Genomic DNA, 20032 nt, shown 5'->3' on the forward strand with positions numbered 1-20032 from the left:
AATTCATAAATTTGTAAATTTGAAAATTTGAAATTTGTAAATTAGAAAATTCGTAAATTCGTAAATTTGTAAATTAGAAAATTCGTAAATTGGAAAATTCATAAATTAGAAAATGTGTAAATTCATAAATTTGGAAATTAGAAAGATTATTACAGTACCATAGAGGAATTCATACACTTAAGTGTATGAATTTTTCTATGGTACCGTGATAATCTATCATGTTGGTTCACTTTTCCTAAATTCTATATAGGATGAGGTTCCCCCTTATAGCCTATTTTTTCTCTTTATATATATATATATATATATATATATATATATATATATATATATATATATATATATATATATATACAGGTCATTCTAAAAAAAAATAGCATATTGTGATAAAGTTCATTATTTTCTGTAATGTACTGATAAACATTAGACTTTCATATATTTTAGATTCATTACACACAACTGAAGTAGTTCAAGGAAATAGTAGTACTCTTGCGCTATCTGTACTGGACACCGGGGGGCACTGCTGCAATCACCTTAAAGTCTGCCTTACACAGAAAAAAATTCAAATATGGAAAGTGATGGTGAAGCGCTGTGAACTAATAATAGAAGGGGATCTCAATACCTAACAAGTAGGTAACCCTAAAGTGAAATACATAAATAAATAAATCACATGACTTCTTCAGGGGCAGAAGTCATGTGATGTGACGAATACGCGTAAGGGAATAGGAGTTACAGAGCCGACACAGACCGACGGCGATGAGACGAGCTCTATATACAAAAGAAAAGCCGCGCCACAAAAGTCTATTAGGTCAAATTCAATTAAGATGTAATAAGTCCGTGGTTGTTCAAATGGCACATATACGGTCACAGGTGTTCTGATACAGTCTTTGTAATGGCAACTCCTACGTTCCACACCACCCAGTGACACATATGCATGAAGTGACCCTCCACCGGAAAATGGAAAGCCGCTTACCGGAAGGCAAGCGGTTTAGAGCGGATGGCTATAACCCAGCCTAGGCCTTTAATCCTTGGATGTTTCTACCGGGAAGTTCTCCGTCCCCTGACCGTGATATACTCAGCACCACCGGTTAAATGTAAGATGAAAAAAGAGAAGCGCACATAGCATGACTCTGCGACATACACTTTTATTTAAAAAAAGGTAAAATATATACTCACAAACGAGCGTTTAAAATCAGCATAAACAATAAATTTGCCGGCCGGCATTCAGGAGCCCTACTCCTTGTCGTGGTGACGTCACTGCGTGATCCTTCCCAGATGCGTTTCGTCGCTAATTGGACGTTGTCAATGGGGGTAGGGCCAAGCAGTACTTCACCATCTATAAATAGACCCACCGCCTATTGTGAACGGCTGTCTATGAGTCCAGGTGCGCCATCTTTAGTATGTAAACCTTGCTCGCCGCTCGTAGGTGTTTTGCTTCTGCCCCAATTTTAAATGTGAGTTTTTACTTTGCTGCTAATTGTACTATAATAAATTTCATAAGATACTGCACCATGGGCCTTCCTCTCTTTTCTTCCATCTTGTACCCCCTGAGCACTGGCTGATACTACGGACAGAAGGTGGAAGATACAGAGAAGGTGGAAGTGAGAGTTGTTTTGTCTGTCAGTGATCCTCCAGTATACCAGTTCCGGATACGAACACGGTGTTCGTGGAGATAGGTCCACTATCCACAGCCTCAATGTGAGTGCGTGTATATGCAATATATCATTTGCAAGGTTTCCCACAGGATTATGCTATTATCCATTTATTTTTGCTTCCATGTTTGTATGAATATTTGATGAGGAGCCCCCTTCATCTCAACCTCAATCCGTGTGACTGCACCCCCTAGGGAGACATTGTTTGGTACTTTGAGCCATCCGTGCTATGGCTCTGAGGTGAGCATCTAGTACCACAAGAGGTGTGCGCACCGAAGTTTGCCTACTTTTACACTGGACTGTCTTCTGGGACGTCACTATTTTAAATAGACTTTTTTTCACGCATTTTTGTTATACATTGTTTTTGTACACAGTTATTTTGGTTCACATCCGTGCACCCTCACTACTGTGTCTCTGGTTTATCCAGCCTGGTACATTCGTGCCACACCGGACTGTCTTCTGGGATGTCACTTTTTTAAATAGACCATTTTTCACGTATTTCTGTTATACATTGTTTCTGTACACAGTTATTTTAGTTTGTGTAAGCTACTGTTTGGTTCACATCCGTGCACCTTTACCACTGTGTTTCTGGTTCATCCAGCTTGGTACATTCGTGTCACTTTATGTTCACATTATATGTTGTTTATTCACCTTTCTTTCCCTGTAATAGTCACCTAGTATCTATTTATTTATTTATGTATTTCACTTTAGGGTTACCTACTTGTTAGGTATTGAGATCCCCTTCTATTATTAGTTCACAGCGCTTCACCATCACTTTCCATATTTGAGGTAGTTCAAGCCTTTTATTGTTTTAATATTGATGATTTTGGCATACAGCTCATGAAAACCCCAAATTCCTATCTCAAAAAATTAGCATATCATGAAAAGGTTCTCTAAACGAGCTCCTAACCACTTAAGGACCGGACCAATATGCAGCTAAATGACAATTCGGCACTGCGTCGCTTTAACAGACAATTGCGCGGTTGTGCGACGTGGCTCCCAAACAAAATTGGCGTCCTTTTTTCCCCACAAATAGAGCTTTCTTTTGGTGGTATTTGATCACCTCTGCGGTTTTTATTTTTTGCGCTATAAACAAATATAGAGCGACAATTTTGAAAAAAATGCAATATTTTTTACTTTTTGCTATAATAAATATCCCCCAAAAACATATCTAAAAAAAAATGTTTTCCTCAGTTTAGGCCGATACGTATTCTTCTACCTATTTTTGGTAAAAAAAATCGCAATAAGCGTTTATCGATTGGTTTGCGCAAACTTTATAGCGTTTACAAAATAGGGGATAGTTTTATTGCATTTTTATTAATTTTTTTTTTTTACTACTAATGGCGGCGATCAGCGATTTTTTTCCATGACTGCGACATTATGGCGGACACTTCGGACAATTTTGACACATTTTTGGGACCACTGTCATTTTCACAGCAAAAAATGCATTTAAATTGCATTCTTTATTGTGAAAATGACAGTTGCAGTTTGGGAGTTAACCACAAGGGGGCGCTGAACGTGCTAGGCTTCTCCTAGTGTGTGTTTACAACAGTAGGGGGGTGTGGCTGTAGGACTGACATCATCGATTGTGTCTCCCCTATAAAGGGGATGACACGATCGATGCGCCGCCACAGTGAAGCACGGTGAAGCCGTGTTTACATACGGCTCTCCCCGTTCTTCAGCTCCGGGGAGCGATCGCGACGGATCGGCTATAAACGAATAGCCGCGCCTTTGTTCCCTGATCGCTCCCCGAGGGGATCCGACCGGCGCATGTAGCGCAGGGGGGTCCCGATCGGACCCCCGACCCACGTCTAGGCAAGCACGTACAGGTACGTTGATGTGCCTGTCCGTGCCATTCTGCCGACGTATATCTACATGCGGCGGTCGGGAAGTGGTTAACCTAATCATCTGAATCAACTAATTAACTCTAAACACCTGCAAAAGATTCCTGAGGCTTTTAAAAACTCCCAGCCTGGTTCATTACTCCAAACCGCAATCATGGGTAAGACTGCCGACCTGACTGCTGTCCAGAAGGCCATCATTGACACCCTCAAGCAAGAGGGTAAGACACAGAAAGACATTTCTGAACGAATAGGCTGTTCCCAGAGTGCTGTATCAAGGCACCTCAGTGGGAAATCTGTGGGAAGGAAAAAGTGTGGCAAAAAACGCTGCACAACGAGAAGAGGTGACCGGACGCTTAGGAAGATTGTGGAGAAGGACCGATTCCAGACCTTGGGGGACCTGCGGAAGCAGTGGACTGAGTCTGGAGTAGAAACATCCAGAGCCACCGTGTATAGGCATGTGCAGGAAATGGGCTACAGGTGCCGCATTCCCCAGGTCAAGCCACTTTTGAACCAGAAACAGCGGCAGAAGCGCCTGACCTGGGCTACAGAGAAGCAACACTGGACTGTTGCTCAGTGGTCCAAAGTACTTTTTTCGGATGAAAGCAAATTTTGCATGTCATTCGGTAATCAAGGTGCCAGAGTCTGGAGGAAGACTGGGGAGAGGGAAATGCCAAAATGCCTGAAATCCAGTGTCAAGTACCCACAGTCAGTGATGGTCTGGGGTGCCATGTCAGCTGCTGGTGTTGGTCCACTGTGTTTTATCAAGGGCAGGGTGAATGCAGCTAGCTATCAGGAGATTTTGGAGCACTTCATGCTTCCATCTGCTGAAAAGCTTTATGGAGATCAAGATTTCATTTTTCAGCACGACCTGGCACCTGCTCACAGTGCCAAAACCACTGGTAAATGGTTTACTGACCATGGTATTACTGTGCTCAATTGGCCTGCCATCTCTCCTGACCTGAACCCCATAGAGAATCTGTGGGATATTGGGAAGAGAAAGTTGAGAGACGCAAGACCCAACACTCTGGATGAGCTTAAGGCCGCTACCAAAGCATCCTGGGCCTCCATAACACCTCAGCAGTGCCACAGGCTGATTGCCTCCATGCCACGCCGCATTGAAGCTGTCACGCTCCTGACGGTAAGAGCCTGATGTGCGGAAGACGGCCTCCCTTGCAGCTCTGACTCCGAGCTCCTGGTAAAGTGAACAGGAGACTCCAAAGTACAAAGTCGCACGAGTGCCTGGCAGGATCGCTGGTGAGTCGCTGAGCTGGAGTTGCTGAGCAGGTCGCGGAGAGGCACAGGTGCAGGCGGTAGTCCCAGGCTGTCAGCGGGTAGAGGAAGTGGTCAAGCCGGGTCATGCACTATCGGATACGTCTGGAACACAAGCGGAAGCCGGAAGCGAGGTCAAGGTGCAGGCTGGGTCGGTATTGGACTGGCAGCAAAGTAGCAGAATCAGTAGGCGAAAGCAGGGTCAAAACAAGCCGGGTCGGTGCAGGCGGAGAGCAGGGGTATCAGAGGCAAGCCGGGTCGGGTCAGCGGTACAGGATACAGGTTACTGAGGTAGGTTCGCCAAACGCTATAGAACGGACAGCACGTGAGTCCAGGAAGAGGCCAGCCTAAATAGCCTGTCTGGCGCCAAAAACACTCAGAGAGTGCACGGCGCGGCGCCCGCTCGTGCACGCGCGCGCATGGGAGGGCGCGCGGGGGCGCGCACACGCGCCAACGGTGCTCCCGTGGAAGCTGAAGACCCAGCTCGACCTCTATGGTCGCCATTTTGGGTGCTGGCATGCCCTTCCTGACATTGCCCCCTCCTAATGGGCAGCCTCCGGATGCCCAATCTAGCCAATTTGTCAGGATGAGAGTTCTTGAAGGCTTGAACGAGCCTTTGGGCGTGAATATTGTCCTCCGGTTCCCACGAGTTGTTCTCTGGTCCGTATCCCTGCCACTTGATTAGGTATTGAACCCGATTCCTCCTTCTCCTGCAATCTAGTACCGCTTCTACTTCAAATTCTTCCTCGCCGTTCACAAACACAGGTTCAGGTGGGCCAACGTCTCGATCAGGAAATGGATTAGACACAGCAGGTTTTAGCAGGGTTACATGGAATACGGGATGGACCCTCAAGGAGTCCGGTAACTCGAGTTCATAAGCGACATTATTGATTCGCCTCTTCACAGGGAATGGTCCCAGAAACTTAGGTCCTAACTTTTTCGAGGGATAAGCGAGTCTCAGATTAGTGGTTGCCAACCAAACTTGGTCGCCTGGATCTAGTATTAATTCCCCTCTTCTCCTTTTATCAAAAACTTCTTTGTTGTAAGCCTGGGTCTTGGCCATTGTTTCCTGTAACACTTTGTTGTTGGTATTAAAGAAATCCACTGTTTCAAGGACAGCAGGTACTGAGCACTCAGGAACCGAGTTGAACAAAAAGGATGGGTGAAACCCATAATTTGCAAAGAAGGGTGATTGCTTGGTGGCTGAGTGGGAGGAATTGTTATAGGCGAATTCGGCCAGAGGAAGTAAGTGCATCCAATCGTCTTGAGAAAAAGAAGAAAAACAGCGAAGATATTGTTCGAGAGTCTGATTGGTCCTCTCCGTCTGTCCATTCGTCTGCGGATGGTAAGCTGATGAAAATGAAAGTTCGATCCCCAGAGACTCACATAATGACCTCCAGAACCTAGAGGTGAACTGGACCCCTCTGTATGTTTGCCGGTGCTCCGTGAAGTCTTATGATTTCTTTGATGAAGATCTGTGCGGTCTCCTGTGCAGAAGGAGAGCCTTTCATAGGTAGGAAGTGGGCCATTTTGGATAAGCGGTCAACGACCACAAAGATGGTATTATAGCCCCCGGATGGCGGCAACTCCACAATAAAATCGATGGAAATCATCTGCCACGGTCTACTTGGAACCGGAAGTGGCTTGAGTAGGCCCCAGGCCTTAGACCTGCTGTTCTTGTTACGGATACACGTGGTACATGACTCCACATACTTTTTACAGTCTTTCTGTATCTCGGGCCACCAGAATGTTCATTGCAACAGTTCGGACGTCTTATTCGTACCAAAATGTCCCGCAAGCTTGTGGTCGTGGCACAACCCCAAGGTGGGGACTCGCAGGCTTTCTGGCACAAAGACCTTGTCTCCGTGCCAAAGTAGCCCGTCCCTTGCCAATAGAACGGTCCCGAGTGGGGAAGGGTTACCTACTGAAGCTTGCTTAATTTGATTGATTAAATTTCCTTGCACAAGAAGAAAGTTGCCGGGAGACAAGATTGTATCGGGCGGGGAAGTTTCTTGAGGTTTGCTAAACATGCGTGACAACGCATCTGGTTTTATGTTCTTTGATCCTGGTCTGTATGTCAAATGAAAGGTGAATCTGGAAAAAAAAGTGCCCATCTGGCCTGCCGCGGTTTTAGTCTTTTTGCCGTTCTCAGATACTCGAGGTTCTTATGGTCCGTGTAGATTAATATTGGATGTGCGGCCCCTTCCAGAAGATACCTCCATTCTTCTAAAGCTGCTTTGATCGCTAGGAGTTCGCGATCCCCGACATCGTAGTTCTTCTCCGCACTGGACAACTTACGAGAGAAGAAGGCGACAGGGTACAACAGAGCTTTAGGTCCCTGTCTCTGAGAAAGTATGGCCCCGACTGCCGTCTCTGACGCATCCACCTCAAGAACATATGGTTGGGCCGAATCAGGGTGTTTCAAGACAGATGCAGAGGTAAATAACTTTTTCAGGGTCTCGAAAGCAGTTTGAGCCTCAGAAGACCACTAGAACCTGACGCCTTGTTTGGTGAGCTGGGTGATGGGAGAGATGATTGCTGAGAAACCCTTGATAAATTTTCTGTAAAAGTTTGCAAGACCTACGAAACGTTGGATGCCTTTCTTATCACTGGGAGCTGGCCAATCCAGGATAGCTGCGACTTTTTGAGGATCCATCTTGATACCCTCAGTGGATATAATCAGGCCCAAAAATTGGATGCTCTGGCGTTCGAATTCGCACTTTTCAGCCTTGGCGTAAAGTCCATGTTGTCGAAGGCGGGCCAGAACATTTCTGACGTGTCTGCGATGGTCATCTAAAGAGGAAGAAAAAATTAGTATATCATCAAGGTACACCACGACAAACAGGTCCAGGAAATCTCGGAAGACATCATTGATAAAGTGCTGGAACGTAGCGGGGGCATTGCAAAGTCCGAAGGGCATCACCAGGTACTCAAAATGCCCAAAACGTGTACGGAAGGCAGTCTTCCATTCATGACCCTCCCGTATACGGATCAAATTATAGGCACCCCGAAGATCCAGCTTAGTAAAAATGATGGCAGCACCAAGTCTTTGGAAAAGTTCAGGCACTAACGGCAGGGGATAACGGTTTTTGACCGTAATTTTGTTTAGCTCGCGGTAGTCTATACATGGACGTAAGGAGTGGTCCTTCTTTTCCACGAAGAAGATACCCGCACCAGCCGGGGACGTGGAAGGGCGGATGAACCCCTTTTTCAGATTCTCATCCACATAGTCCTTAAGGGCTACCAGTTCATTTTCGGATAAGGGAAACATCCGGCCAAAAGGAACTTCAACTCCGGGGAGGAGGTCGACTGGACAATCTTAGGAACGATGGGGAGGGAGCGTCTCTGCCCCTTTCTTACTAAATACGTCCAAAAAGTCGTGGTATACTGTAGGCACCAATTGACAAGCTTTAGAGTCTGAATCAAGACATAGTAGGGAAGGCTGGTCACAAGGGGTTGAAAGACAGTGCTGAAGGCAGTAGGGTGAGCGGAAGTTAATTTCGTCTGTGGTCCAGTCGATGCTGGGGTTATGGGCTTTCAGCCAAGGCATGCCGAGAATAATCGGAAATTAAGGAGAGGCGATGGCATCCAATCGAAGTAGCTCTTTGTGACCGTTAGCCATGGTGGCTAATAGAGGGACAGTCTCATGTGTAACTGCCCCGGACTTGATAACGGTGCCATCGGCCAGGTAGACGGAAAGTCTCTGTGGTTTGGGTTGGAGCGGGATACGGTGTTTCACAGCAAAGGATAGATCCACGAAACAACTGCAGGCCCCGGAGTCAATTATGGCGGGCGTCTGGATGGTCCCCTCTGGCAGCTGTAATGAGATGGAGAGAGCAAGGTGAGCAGAAATGCTGGGTAAGTTCATAGTTGCAGAGGGTGAATTAACTGAGTGGCACTTACGGGGTTTGACTGGACAAGATCTTACGTAGTGGCCTGACCCTCCGCAGTACAGACACAGGTTCTGCTGGCGGCAGCGTTGACGTTCTTCGAAGGAGAGGGAAGGGCGAAGTAAGCCGATCTGCATTGGCTCTGGTGCGTCAGACGTGGTCGGAGTTGGGACCGGTGGAGCAGGGTTGAATGGGCTGGGAACCCGTGGTAGCATCCATACCGGGCGTGACTGGCCCGCAGCCCTCTCTGATCTCCGTTCTCTCAACCGGCGATCAATCTGAATAGATAAGTCGATCAGGACGGCAAGGTGGAAGGCACCCCCACACGGGCTATTTCATCCTCAAGGGACTCAGAGAGGCCCATGCGGAACTGGTAGCGTAATGCAGCATCGTTCCAATTAGTGTCAAAGCCCCATCGTCTGAATTCAGAGACGTAGTCTTCCACCGGTCTGCGACCTTGCTGGAGAGCGAAGAGCCGCTTCAGCGGAGGCGGCTTGCTGGGGATCCTCGTATTACTGAGCCATGGTGCGAGGCTGCAGTGCAAAATATAGGTCGCATGCATTCTTGAAGGACCTAAACTTGCTGCGATCTCCAAGGAATTTTTCTGGAGTCGGGACCCTGGGTTCAGGTGGAAGCATGACAACTGCCGGAGTAGAAGAGGCCCCCTGGTGGGCAGCAGAGGCAGACGCAGGTCCTGGGGCAGCAGAAGATAAAGCTTGCACTTGTCCTTGCAGCTGGGTATAGCCGGATTGTAAGTCCTTTACTGCCCGCATTAGTTCGGCCAGATGCTGGCATAGTTCGTCCATAGGAGAGGGTCCCCGCACAGGCTCAGTCATGGCTGTCCGTTACTGTCACGCTCCTGACGGTAAGAGCCTGATGTGCGGAAGACGGCCTCCCTTGCAGCTCTGACTCCGAGCTCCTGGTAAAGTGAACAGGAGACTCCAAAGTACAAAGTCGCACGAGTGCCTGGCAGGATCGCTGGTGAGTCACTGAGCTGGAGTTGCTAAGCAGGTCGCGGAGAGGCACAGGTGCAGGCGGTAGTCCCAGGCAGCTGTCAGCGGGTAGAGGAAGTGGTCAAGCCGGGTCATGCACTATCGGATACGTCTGGAACACAAGCGGAAGTCGGAAGCGAGGTCAAGGTGCAGGCTGGGTCGGTATTGGGCTGGCAGCAAAGTAGCAGAATCAGTAGGCGAAAGCAGGGTCAAAACAAGCCGGGTCGGTGCAGGCGGAGAGCAGGGGTATCAGAGGCAAGCCGGGTCGGGTCAGCGGTACAGGAAACAGGATACAGGTTACTGAGGTAGGTTCGCCAAACGCTATAGAACGGACAGCATCTGAGTCCAGGAAGAGGCCAGCCTAAATAGCCTGTCTGGCGCCAAAAACACTCAGAGAGTGCACGCCGCGGCGCCCGCTCGTGCACGCGCACACGCGCGCGGGAGTGCACACGCGCCAACGGCGCTCCCGTGGAAGCTGAAGACCCAGCTCGACCTCTATGGTCGCCATTTTGGGTGTTGGCATGCCCTTCCTGACAGAAGCAGTAATTTCTGCAAAAGGATTCCCGACCAAGTATTGAGTGGATAACTGAACATAATTATTTGAAGGTTGACTTTTTTTTATTAAAAACACTTTTCTTTTATTGGTCGGATGAAATATGCTAATTTTTTGAGATAGGAATTTGGGGTTTTCATGAGCTGTATGCCAAAATCATCAATATTAAAACAATAAAAGGCTTGAACTACTTCAGTTGTGTGTAATGAATCTAAAATATATGAAAGTCTAATGTTTATCAGTACATTACAGAAAATAATGAACTTTATCACAATATGCTAATTTTTTGAGAATGACCTGTATATAGAAAATTAGAATATTAGAAAATTTGGAATTCGTAAATATTGAATGAATATTAAGGGGAACCCTGCACCAATTCTTTAAAAAAAATTGTGTGGGGTCCCTCCAAAATCCATACCAGGCCCTTTAGATCTGGTATGGATATTATGGGGAACCATGCGCCAACATTTCAAGAATAAATGGTGTAGGGGTCCCCCAAAACCCATACCAGGCCCTTCAGGTCTGGTATGGATTTTAAGGGGAACCCCAAGACAACATTTTTTGTCAGCACGCGTTTCTGCTCCATGATTAACATCATCATCAAAAAATGTGTTAGTAAAAAAAATGAGAATTACATTTTTCCTATATTTTATATCAGTGCGTTGGTGAAAATCCGTAACAAACGACCTTTTGTGATCTCTCGCTCCAATTTCCCAACTCTTGGGCGCTATGCAGGACACTGGACAGGAGATGTAGAAAGCACCTGGGAGCAGCTTTACTACACTATACCGGGTAAGTTAGCTTTGATTACTGTAGGATCCATGATGTTCATTTTGTATACTAACAATCTTACTATCAGCCTTGTTTTTTTATCTTTATGTCAGCTATCGTACTGTGTAATATCTATGGGATCCCTCTAGTGGGGGCAGACCTCTGTGGATTTGTTGGGGATGCCTCAGAGGAGCTATGTGTACGCTGGAGCCAAGTCGGAGCTTTTTATCCATTCATGAGAAATCACAACACTAAGGATGCGAAGGTGAGGAACAGAACAGAATGGTTGGTCTTTTTCACAGGTTTCAGCAACTTAACTATAGCAAATGAGAAAGTATTTGTGGGGAAAAAAGTTAAAGCTCAACTCTGGGCAGATATACAGGGCTGGAGTGTGAGAGGAAGTTGCAGCATAAGGAGCTAATCAGTTCATGCAATGATCGAAAGCATGCTGATAGGTGGAAAGAGCAGATGAGTTCATCATTGTGTTGCTTCTCCATTCACTGTCCAGTTACATGCTGGGTTGGTCCAGGATGAACTGGGCTCAGAGGAGACAAGGCCAAATGATGCTAGCCAGTAGACTAAGGACATCTAGTGACAGAAAAGGCCCTGTGGAGTTAATTTCCTGATTGAAGGTGAATATTGCTGCAAAAGCTGGTTTTGTAATTTTGTCTTTCATTAGGCTGTTCATTTTTGTCTTATTATTTTTGTTCTGCTTCAAGAATTAAATGTTTACTTTGCAGTGAATATATGCATTGCCCATGCAGGCCAGAGCAACCGGTTAATTTAACTCCCACCCTCCTCCACTATACATTCCAAAGAGAAATGCCCCATACTTCCAAGTATGGGGGAGTATCTGCCTCCTTAACGGCTTCCTGCACGGCGTATTGTCAAATGACAGCCGCAGGAACCTTTCGTCCCTCTGGGCGGCCGCCATATGAGGTCCTGTGATTCCCGCAGTGTGGAGCGCGCACCGCATCACTGGGGACACGATGCACGTGCCCGGCGGCCACGATGTCCGCCGGGCACCCACGATTGCTTGTCACAGAGCCAGGGATGTGGATCTCTGTGTGTAAACACAGAGATCCACATCCTATCAGGGAGAGGAGACCGATGCTGTGTCCCTTGCACATAGCCCCAGTCAGTCCCCTCCCCCCACAATAAGACTTACTCCCTAGGGAACACATTAACCCCTTGATCGCCCCCTAGTGTTAACCCCCTACCTGCCAGTGACATTTATACAGTAACCAGTGCATATTTCTAGCACTATTCGCTGTATAAATGTGAATAGTCCCAAAATAGTGTCAAGTGTCCGATGTGTCCGCTGCAATATTGCAGTCCTAACAAAAATCGCAGATCGCCGCCATTACTAGTAAAAAAAATAAATGTCATAAAACGTGTCATAAAAAAAAACTATTTTGTAGGCGCTATAACTTTGCGCAAACCAATCCATATACGCTTATTGCAATTTTTTTACCAAAAGTATGTAGAAGAATACGTATCGGCCTAAACTGAGAAAAAAATCTAAAAAAAAAAAAAGGATATTTATTATAGCAAAGAGTAAAAAATACAGTTTTTTTCGAAATTGTCGCTCTTTTTTTGTTTATAGCGCAAAAAATAAAAACCGCAGAGATAATCAAATACTACCAAAGAATGCTGTATTTGTGGGGAAAAAAAGGACATCAATTTTGTTTGGGAGCCACGTCGCATGACCGCGCAATTGTCATTCAAAGCATGACAAAATTGTCCAGGGAAAAAAGGGGGTGAAAATGCCCTGTATTGAAGTGGTTAACCTGCCTCCCATATGATAGTGCTGGTGCTTTGTTATTGGCTGCTTGGGCACCCAGTGCTATCACATGGAGGTGGGGAGATATTCATGATCCCTGTGTAAGCTCTGAGTCATAACTTGGATAGTAAATACATATCCATCATATACTGTATGATGTTGCGTCAATGCTGCTCGCATCTTCTGCTATCTTTGCTCAATATGCTTTTACAGCAAATATTTTAACAAGAGATGTATAACAGATTACATACACTATAGTGAGATAAAAACTGATGTGTCCACTTTGTAATGGATTTTGTTTCCTCCATTGTAGTCCCAGGAACCTTATGCTTTCAGCAAAAAAGCTGTGGATGCGATACGAAAAGCTACCCTAGCCAGATATATGCTGCTTCCCTATATGTACACATTGTTTTATAAATCTCACACGTCTGGGGAAACTGTGGTCCGATCCCCATTTATGGAGTGAGTACCTTATCAAATTACGGTTTTGCCTGTTTAGATGCAGGTTCATTAACTTCTGCCTTGTCTCCTTCAGGTTCCCTCATGACCAAAACACATGGACAATTGACCGCCAGTTCATGTGGGGAGAGGCTCTTCTGATCACCCCTGTTGTGGAGCAAGGACAAACCACGGTGACAGGATATTTTCCTGCTGGAATGTGGTACAGTCCAGTCGGGGTGAGCTCTAATTTTATATACCACATCACCAGATAATAGACTGAAAGATCTGTAATGACACATTTTCCATATTGCTATGGCGATGTTGAGTTTCTTCCACAAACATACCTGTCCTAGAACCCTAGAGCCCTCGTACTGAATCTAAACTGAATCTTGTATGTCACTGAACATCCTTGGTGGTTCTCTTCATCTTTGTACACTGTTCATTTTCAGCTTAAAGCAGTATGCTAACTCAAAAGACCTAGTAGAGTAGGAAACAGCACATTTTAAAGTCCCATAGAAGCCACAGAGTGCAAGCTCTACTTGGACAAAGGCATTGTTCAGCACAGGATACGTCTAATATCTGGGCCTCCTTCATGTTTATTAATTCTGCTGATACAAAAAAGCATTCCAATAGTAAATATATATACAGTACAGAGTAACTTGGTTTAAGAGCATTCTGATTTGCGAGCAACTTTTTTTTTTTAAATCTGACTTGGTTTGCGAGTGTTGACTCGCAAGACGAGCAGAATTCAAGCTAAATAGGCCTGCAGTATTTGGCCTGAGGTACGGGGGCGCAGGAGCCGAGAAAAGCCAACATTGGCCTGCAGTACCTCATTTGGCCTGAGGTACGGGGGCGCAGGAAACGAGACGAAGTGTCCTCTGGCCTTTTCGGCCGTTTTCAGTGCTCTCTGGCGCCCCCCACCTCTGGCCACATTCGGTATTGCATCCCATTAAGTAAATGCGGAACTAATTATTTTCATTTCCATTGACTTCAATGGGAAAACTCGCTTTGATTTTCGAGTACTTTGGATTACGAGCATACTCCTGCAACGGATTATTCTCGTAATCTGAGATTCAACTGTAGAAGTTTTTATGGATTTAAAAAGGAGAGCATGCTGTCTCTCTATTAGATCTTAACCACTAGCCGACCAGCCGCCGCAGTTATACGGTGGCAGGTCGGCTCGGCTGCGCAAGATCACATAGCTATATGTCATCTCGCATTTCAGCCAATAGGGTCGCGTGCACGCCGACGGAGGCGTGTGCGCACGCCCCCCGCTCGCCCCTGGTGTCGACGCGCGTGCCCGGCGGGCGCGATCACCGCCGGGCACCCGCGATCGCTCGTTACAGAGCGAGCTCCCGGTCCTGTCAAGGGGAGAAATGACTTATCGTCTGTTCATACAATGTATGAACAGCAATCAGTCATTTCCTCTAGTCAGTCCCCTCCCCCCTTCAGTTAGAACACACACAGGAAACATCATTAACCCCTTCCTCGCCCCCTAGTGTTAACCCCTTCCCTGTCAGTGGAATTTTTATAGTAATCAATGCATTTTTATAGCACTGATCACTATAAAAATGCCAATGGTCCCAAAAATGTGTCAAAAGTGTCCGAAGTGTCCGCCATAAGGTCGTAGTATCGATAAAAATCGCTGATCGCCGCCATTACTAGTAAAAAAATATATTTTTGTAGACCCTATGGGCCAGATTCACAAAAGAGATACGACGGCGTATCTCCTGATACGCCGTCGTATCTCTGTGATCCGCCCGTCCTAACTATGCAGCTGATTCATAGAATCAGTTCCGCATAGATAGCCCTAAGATCCGACAGGTGCAATTGACTTACACTGTCGGATCTTAGGATGCAATTCTATGCCGGCAGCTAGGTGGAGAGGCCATTGCGGTCGGCGTAGAATATGCAAATGACTAGTTACGGCGATCCACGAATGTCCACGTTACCCGTCGCTCTAACTTTACGTTGTTTCCGTCGAATTAGGCTGAGCCCTAGGTGTTCTAAGCGATGTTAAGTATGGCCGTCGTTCCCGCGTCGAAATTTAAAAAATCACGTCGTTTGCGTAAGTCATCCGTGAATGGTGCTGGACGCCATTTACGTTAACGTCTAAACAAATGACGTCCGTATGACGTCATTTAGCGCAATGCACGTCGGGTAATTTTCCCAACGGAGCATGCGCAGTACGTTCAGCGCGGGAACGCGCCTAATTTAAATGGTGCCCGCCCCATTTGAATTAGGCGGGCTTGCGCCGATCGAATTTACGTTACACCGCCGCAAGTTTACAGGTAAGAGCTTTGTGAATCAGGCACTTACGCTGTAAACCTGCGGAGGTGTAATGTAAATGGGATACGTTACGCTGCCGTGGAGCAACGTAAATGTATCTGAATCTGGCCCTATAACTTTTGCGCAAACCAATCAATAAACGCTTATTGCGATTTTTTTATGAAAAATATGTAGAAGAATAAGTATTGGCCTAAACTGAGGAAAAAAATGTTTTTATATATTTTTGGGGATATTTATTACAGCAAAATGTAAAAAATATTCATTTGTTTTCAAAATTGTCGCTCTATTTTTGTTTATAGCGCAAAAAATAAAAAACGTGGAGGTGATGAAATACCACCAAAAAAAGCTCTATTTGTGAGAAAAAAAGGATGCCAATTTTGTGTTAAAGCGACGCAGTGCCGAATCGCAAAAAGGGGCACGGTCATTGACCAGCAATATGGTCCGGGGCTGAAGTGGTTGAAGATGATAAAAAGCTGGGTTTTTCAACTGGGGTTCTGTGGAATCCATAGATCCAAAGGGTCAGATTTGTATTTGTTGAACAGTGGTTTCACTTTTCCCCCTGCAGATACCGCTAATTGATATCAGGACGAAGGGGACTTTTCGTGTGATGCTATCAGGGAGCCAGAACTATAAGCATTGGCTTAAAATTCTGTCTGTTTTGTGATGTCACACCAAGATTCCCCATCGTCCTGAAACCATCTGCTGCCCAAAGTCCTTGTGAACTTTGCGCCTCAGCCTGTGTGGTCACTGGCGCTTGCGCAGTGGAAACCCATCTCCTGTCCTACCCGTGCAGAGGGGAGAACAGTGTGGGAGGTGAGAAGGTGTGGGTAGTGCACAGCCATATAGGTAAGAAGGGAAAATAAAGACCTCCTGTGACAGCTTGGGGTTCCTGGGCAAGGGTTGTTAGAGAAAAGTGGATGGTAGAGGCCTACATAGGTGCTCCATTAGGCAGCTTGCAGGTCACCGGCCTCTAGCATATATATCCATTACACAGCATAGCAAAACACCAGAGCAAACTTAAAAGTCTTTTTCTGAGCACCAATGCAAAGCTAAATGTTTTCTCTAAACACCAATGCAAAGTTGGAATTTTTCACTGTTCACTAAAGCAGAGTGAAGTCTACAGTGGGCACTATTTAAAGGGTATTGTTCTTACAGAACATGATTTAAATTCTGTGTCTTTTTGTGACTTTGTCATTCAGATTTTAGTATTTAATTCTGTTTTGCATTTGAGTGAGTGAGTGAGTGAGTGAGTAACTTATGTAGCGCTAGCAAATGCGAACTAAATCGCCTCAAGGCGCTTGTATCTAGAGTCGTCCTTGTCCTTCAAAAGAGGTGGGTCTTCAGTTTTTTTCTAAGGCGCAATGGTTTTCTTCCATGCGGATGATGCTTGGTAGCGCGTTACACAGCCGTGGCCCCTGGACTGCAAATCTTCTTTCTCCTTTCGATTTGTAGAGGGTCTTGGGGATGCAGAGCAGGTTTTGATTCGATGACCGTAGGGCCCGCCCAGGGTTGTAGTGTCGTATTTTCTCGCATAGGTATTGCGGGCTTTTCCTTGTGTGCATTTGTGAATGGGGCAGAGTGTCTTGAATGTCACACGATCCTTTACGGTTAGCCAATGAAGGGATTTCAGGGACGGGGTGATCGAATCCCAAGGCTTTTTTCCTGTTACCAGTCTGGCGGCTATTTGTTCTGGACGACTTGTAGACGCGAGATCTGGTATTTGGACAGTCCTAGGTAGAGTGAGTTAGAGTAATCCAGTCAAGCATTGATGATTGTTCCGACTACTACTGCTTTGTCCTTATCTGGGATGAAGGGGATGAGTCTACATAGTAGGCGTAGGAGATGGTGGGCTCCGCTGACCACTGATCGTATTTGTGCATCCATGGTCATGTCTGAATTAAAGATGACTCTGAGGGTTTTGACTTTGGTGCTTGGGGTGATGGTTTGTCCAAGGATGGTGGGAGGTGTGCCTGTTGTCCTGGAGTTTTTCTTTCTATTTGCGTGGAGAAAGAAGTTCTGTTTTTGATCCATTAAGTTTGAGGGAACTCTTTTATTCAGTTGTCGATCAGTAAAAGGCAATTTTCTAGTGCGTATTGGTCTTTTTCCTGGTGATACGAAGGTAGAGTTGAGTGTCATCAGCGTAGGAGTGATAGAGTAGGTCCTGTTTGCTGATAATATTGAGGAGTGGGCGGAGATAGATGTTGAAGAGCACGGGCGACAGGGGTGATCTTTAAGGGACTCCGCATGTAATTGAACGTGCTTCTGAAATGAAGTGCTTTATTAGTGTTTGGTAAATCTACATACTGTATGTATTGCTATAACTGATCATACTAATGTACCACAAGCTGTAGAAGAATAATTTATTTTAGAGGTTTCTCGAGATCTTAAAATGTTTTTAAAATGTTCCTTGAGGTTGGATAGGATAGGGATTGAAACCCCCATCCGTTAATTAATTTTTGTGTCCTATTGGAGAGATTTCTCTTCACTTCTTAAAACACAGGAAGTGAAACAAAATTCCTACAAAATGAAAATAATTGCCTGTCCTATGATACAAAGTGAAAATAATTGCCTTTCCTATAATACAAAGTAAAAATAATTGCCTGTCCTATGATACAAAGTGAAAATAATTGCCTGCCCTATGATACAAAGTGAAAAATAAATGTCTGCCCTATGATACAAAGTGAAAAAAAAATGTCTGCCCAATGATACAAAGTGAAAAAAATTGCTTTCCCTATGATACCTAAGACACAAAAGTGGCTTTCATACAGCTTTGGCAGAAGTTTTAGATCCATAACTATACTGATTTGTGCAACAGATTTCTTCCTGTTTGACTTACTATGGTCACACTTTTTCCTCTAGATAGAATCTATAAGAACCGTCAAACGTGGCTTTTGCAGTGAAACACTATCACGTTTTCCTTTGTACTTTGATGTCTGTGCTGTCATTGGGAACATTTCTCCTTAGGTCTTGTACTGTGCTTTAAGCCTCCTCCAGCCTACACATAACTTTTAAAAAAATACTATTTTAATTTGCATGTTTGTAAATTATGTATTTTCTTTTGTTCTAAATATCTACATTGATATTAAAAAGCTTTATTTCTAAACTAATCCATACTGATCATAACTAAAATATTTTACAGGGTGCAGGATTTGAAAGCAAAGGTGAATGGAAAACCCTTTCAGCTCCCTTGGACACTGTTAATTTTCACCTTAGAGGTGGCTATATCATACCAGCTCAGGTAAGTAGATGTTATGCTCAACTGCCACTAACCTGCAATACACTAATCGAGTATGAGGCAAATAAAAAAATCTGATTCCCACAAACTTTTAAAGTTAAAGTAAGCCTATCACAAAGACAGAACCTGTCAAAAAATAAGTTAAAGATGCCTTTCACTTTGCAAAGGAATTTTCCCTGAGCTTAGATAATGTGGAGTACATTTGCATATCAAATAATATCTAGTCACATGCAACGTTTTTTTTTTTTGCTTGCATATGATTGGATGATGGAAGTCAGCTTTACCTCATTCACTAAGCTAAGTGAAAGTTCCCTTGCAAAATCGAAAGTCTATTTGCCTTTTGTAAATCACCCCCTTTGGGTATAAACTAAGCTTGATCTCACTGGTCCTACCTCCCAAACCTTCCTATTAGTGACGAATAGCATGGGTCAGGAGGCATGATGCTCAGTATGAATTGCCCAGGTTTGTGACATTAACCTCTTAAGGACCGAGCCTATTTTTCAGACTCGGTGTTAAACATTAAAAACTATGGGCTAGATTCAGCAAGAATTTACGCCGGCATATCTATTGATACGCCGCGTAAATTCAAAGCTGCATCGGCATATCTTCTTTCTGTATTCAGAAAGCAAGATACACGGAAATTAGGCTAATATCCGACTGGGGTAAGTCTCTTACGCCGTTGTATCTTAGTTGCATATTTACGCTGGCCGCTAGGTGGCGATGCCGTCGATTTCAGCATAGAATATGCAAATTAGCTGGATACGCCGATTCAGAAACGTACGTGCACCCGGCGGATTTTTTTACGCCGTCTGCGTAAGGCTTTTTCCGGCATAACGTTACTCCTGTTATATGAGGCATAGCCAATGTTAAGTATGGACGTCATTCCCGTTTTCGTTTTATGTCGTTTGCGTAAGTCGTTCGTGAATAGGGCTTTGCGTAAATTACGTCCACGTTGAAAGCATTGATTATTTGCGACGTGATTAGGAGCATACGCACTGGGATACGTTCACGGACGGCACATGCGCCGTTCGTGAGAAACGTCATTTACGTGGGGTCATGTTTTATTTACATAAAACACGCCCACCTCTTCAGAATTTGAATTCGGCACGCTTACGCCGGCAGATGTATGCTACGCCGCCATAATTTAGGGCGCAGGTTCTTTGTGAATCCAGCCCCAGCCTCACTAAGTTATGGCGGCGTAGCGTATCTCAGATACGCTACGTCCGCACAAACTTACGGCGGGCTTTATGAATCTAGCCCTATTTTTTTTTTGCTAGAAAATCAGCGACTTATTTTATATATATATATATATTGTA

The 20032-nt window shown here is 45.1% G+C and overlaps 1 protein-coding gene across 3 annotated transcripts in view; it reads left to right on the top strand.

Annotated features, from left to right (window-relative positions):
- Window positions 1-20032, top strand: part of LOC120919333 (lysosomal alpha-glucosidase-like) — a 258842-nt gene that overhangs the window by 191717 nt on the left and 47093 nt on the right. For all 3 annotated transcript variants that reach the window (XM_040331444.1, XM_040331445.1, XM_040331446.1), the window contains exons 13-17: window positions 10856-10989; window positions 11082-11233; window positions 13065-13213; window positions 13287-13428; window positions 18621-18719. In XM_040331444.1, coding sequence (XP_040187378.1) covers window positions 10856-10989; window positions 11082-11233; window positions 13065-13213; window positions 13287-13428; window positions 18621-18719 — 676 coding nt within the window. The remainder of the gene's footprint in view (window positions 1-10855; window positions 10990-11081; window positions 11234-13064; window positions 13214-13286; window positions 13429-18620; window positions 18720-20032) is intronic.

This window comes from Rana temporaria, chromosome 12 (assembly GCF_905171775.1).
Source record: "Rana temporaria chromosome 12, aRanTem1.1, whole genome shotgun sequence".
NCBI classification, from domain to species: domain Eukaryota; kingdom Metazoa; phylum Chordata; class Amphibia; order Anura; family Ranidae; genus Rana; species Rana temporaria.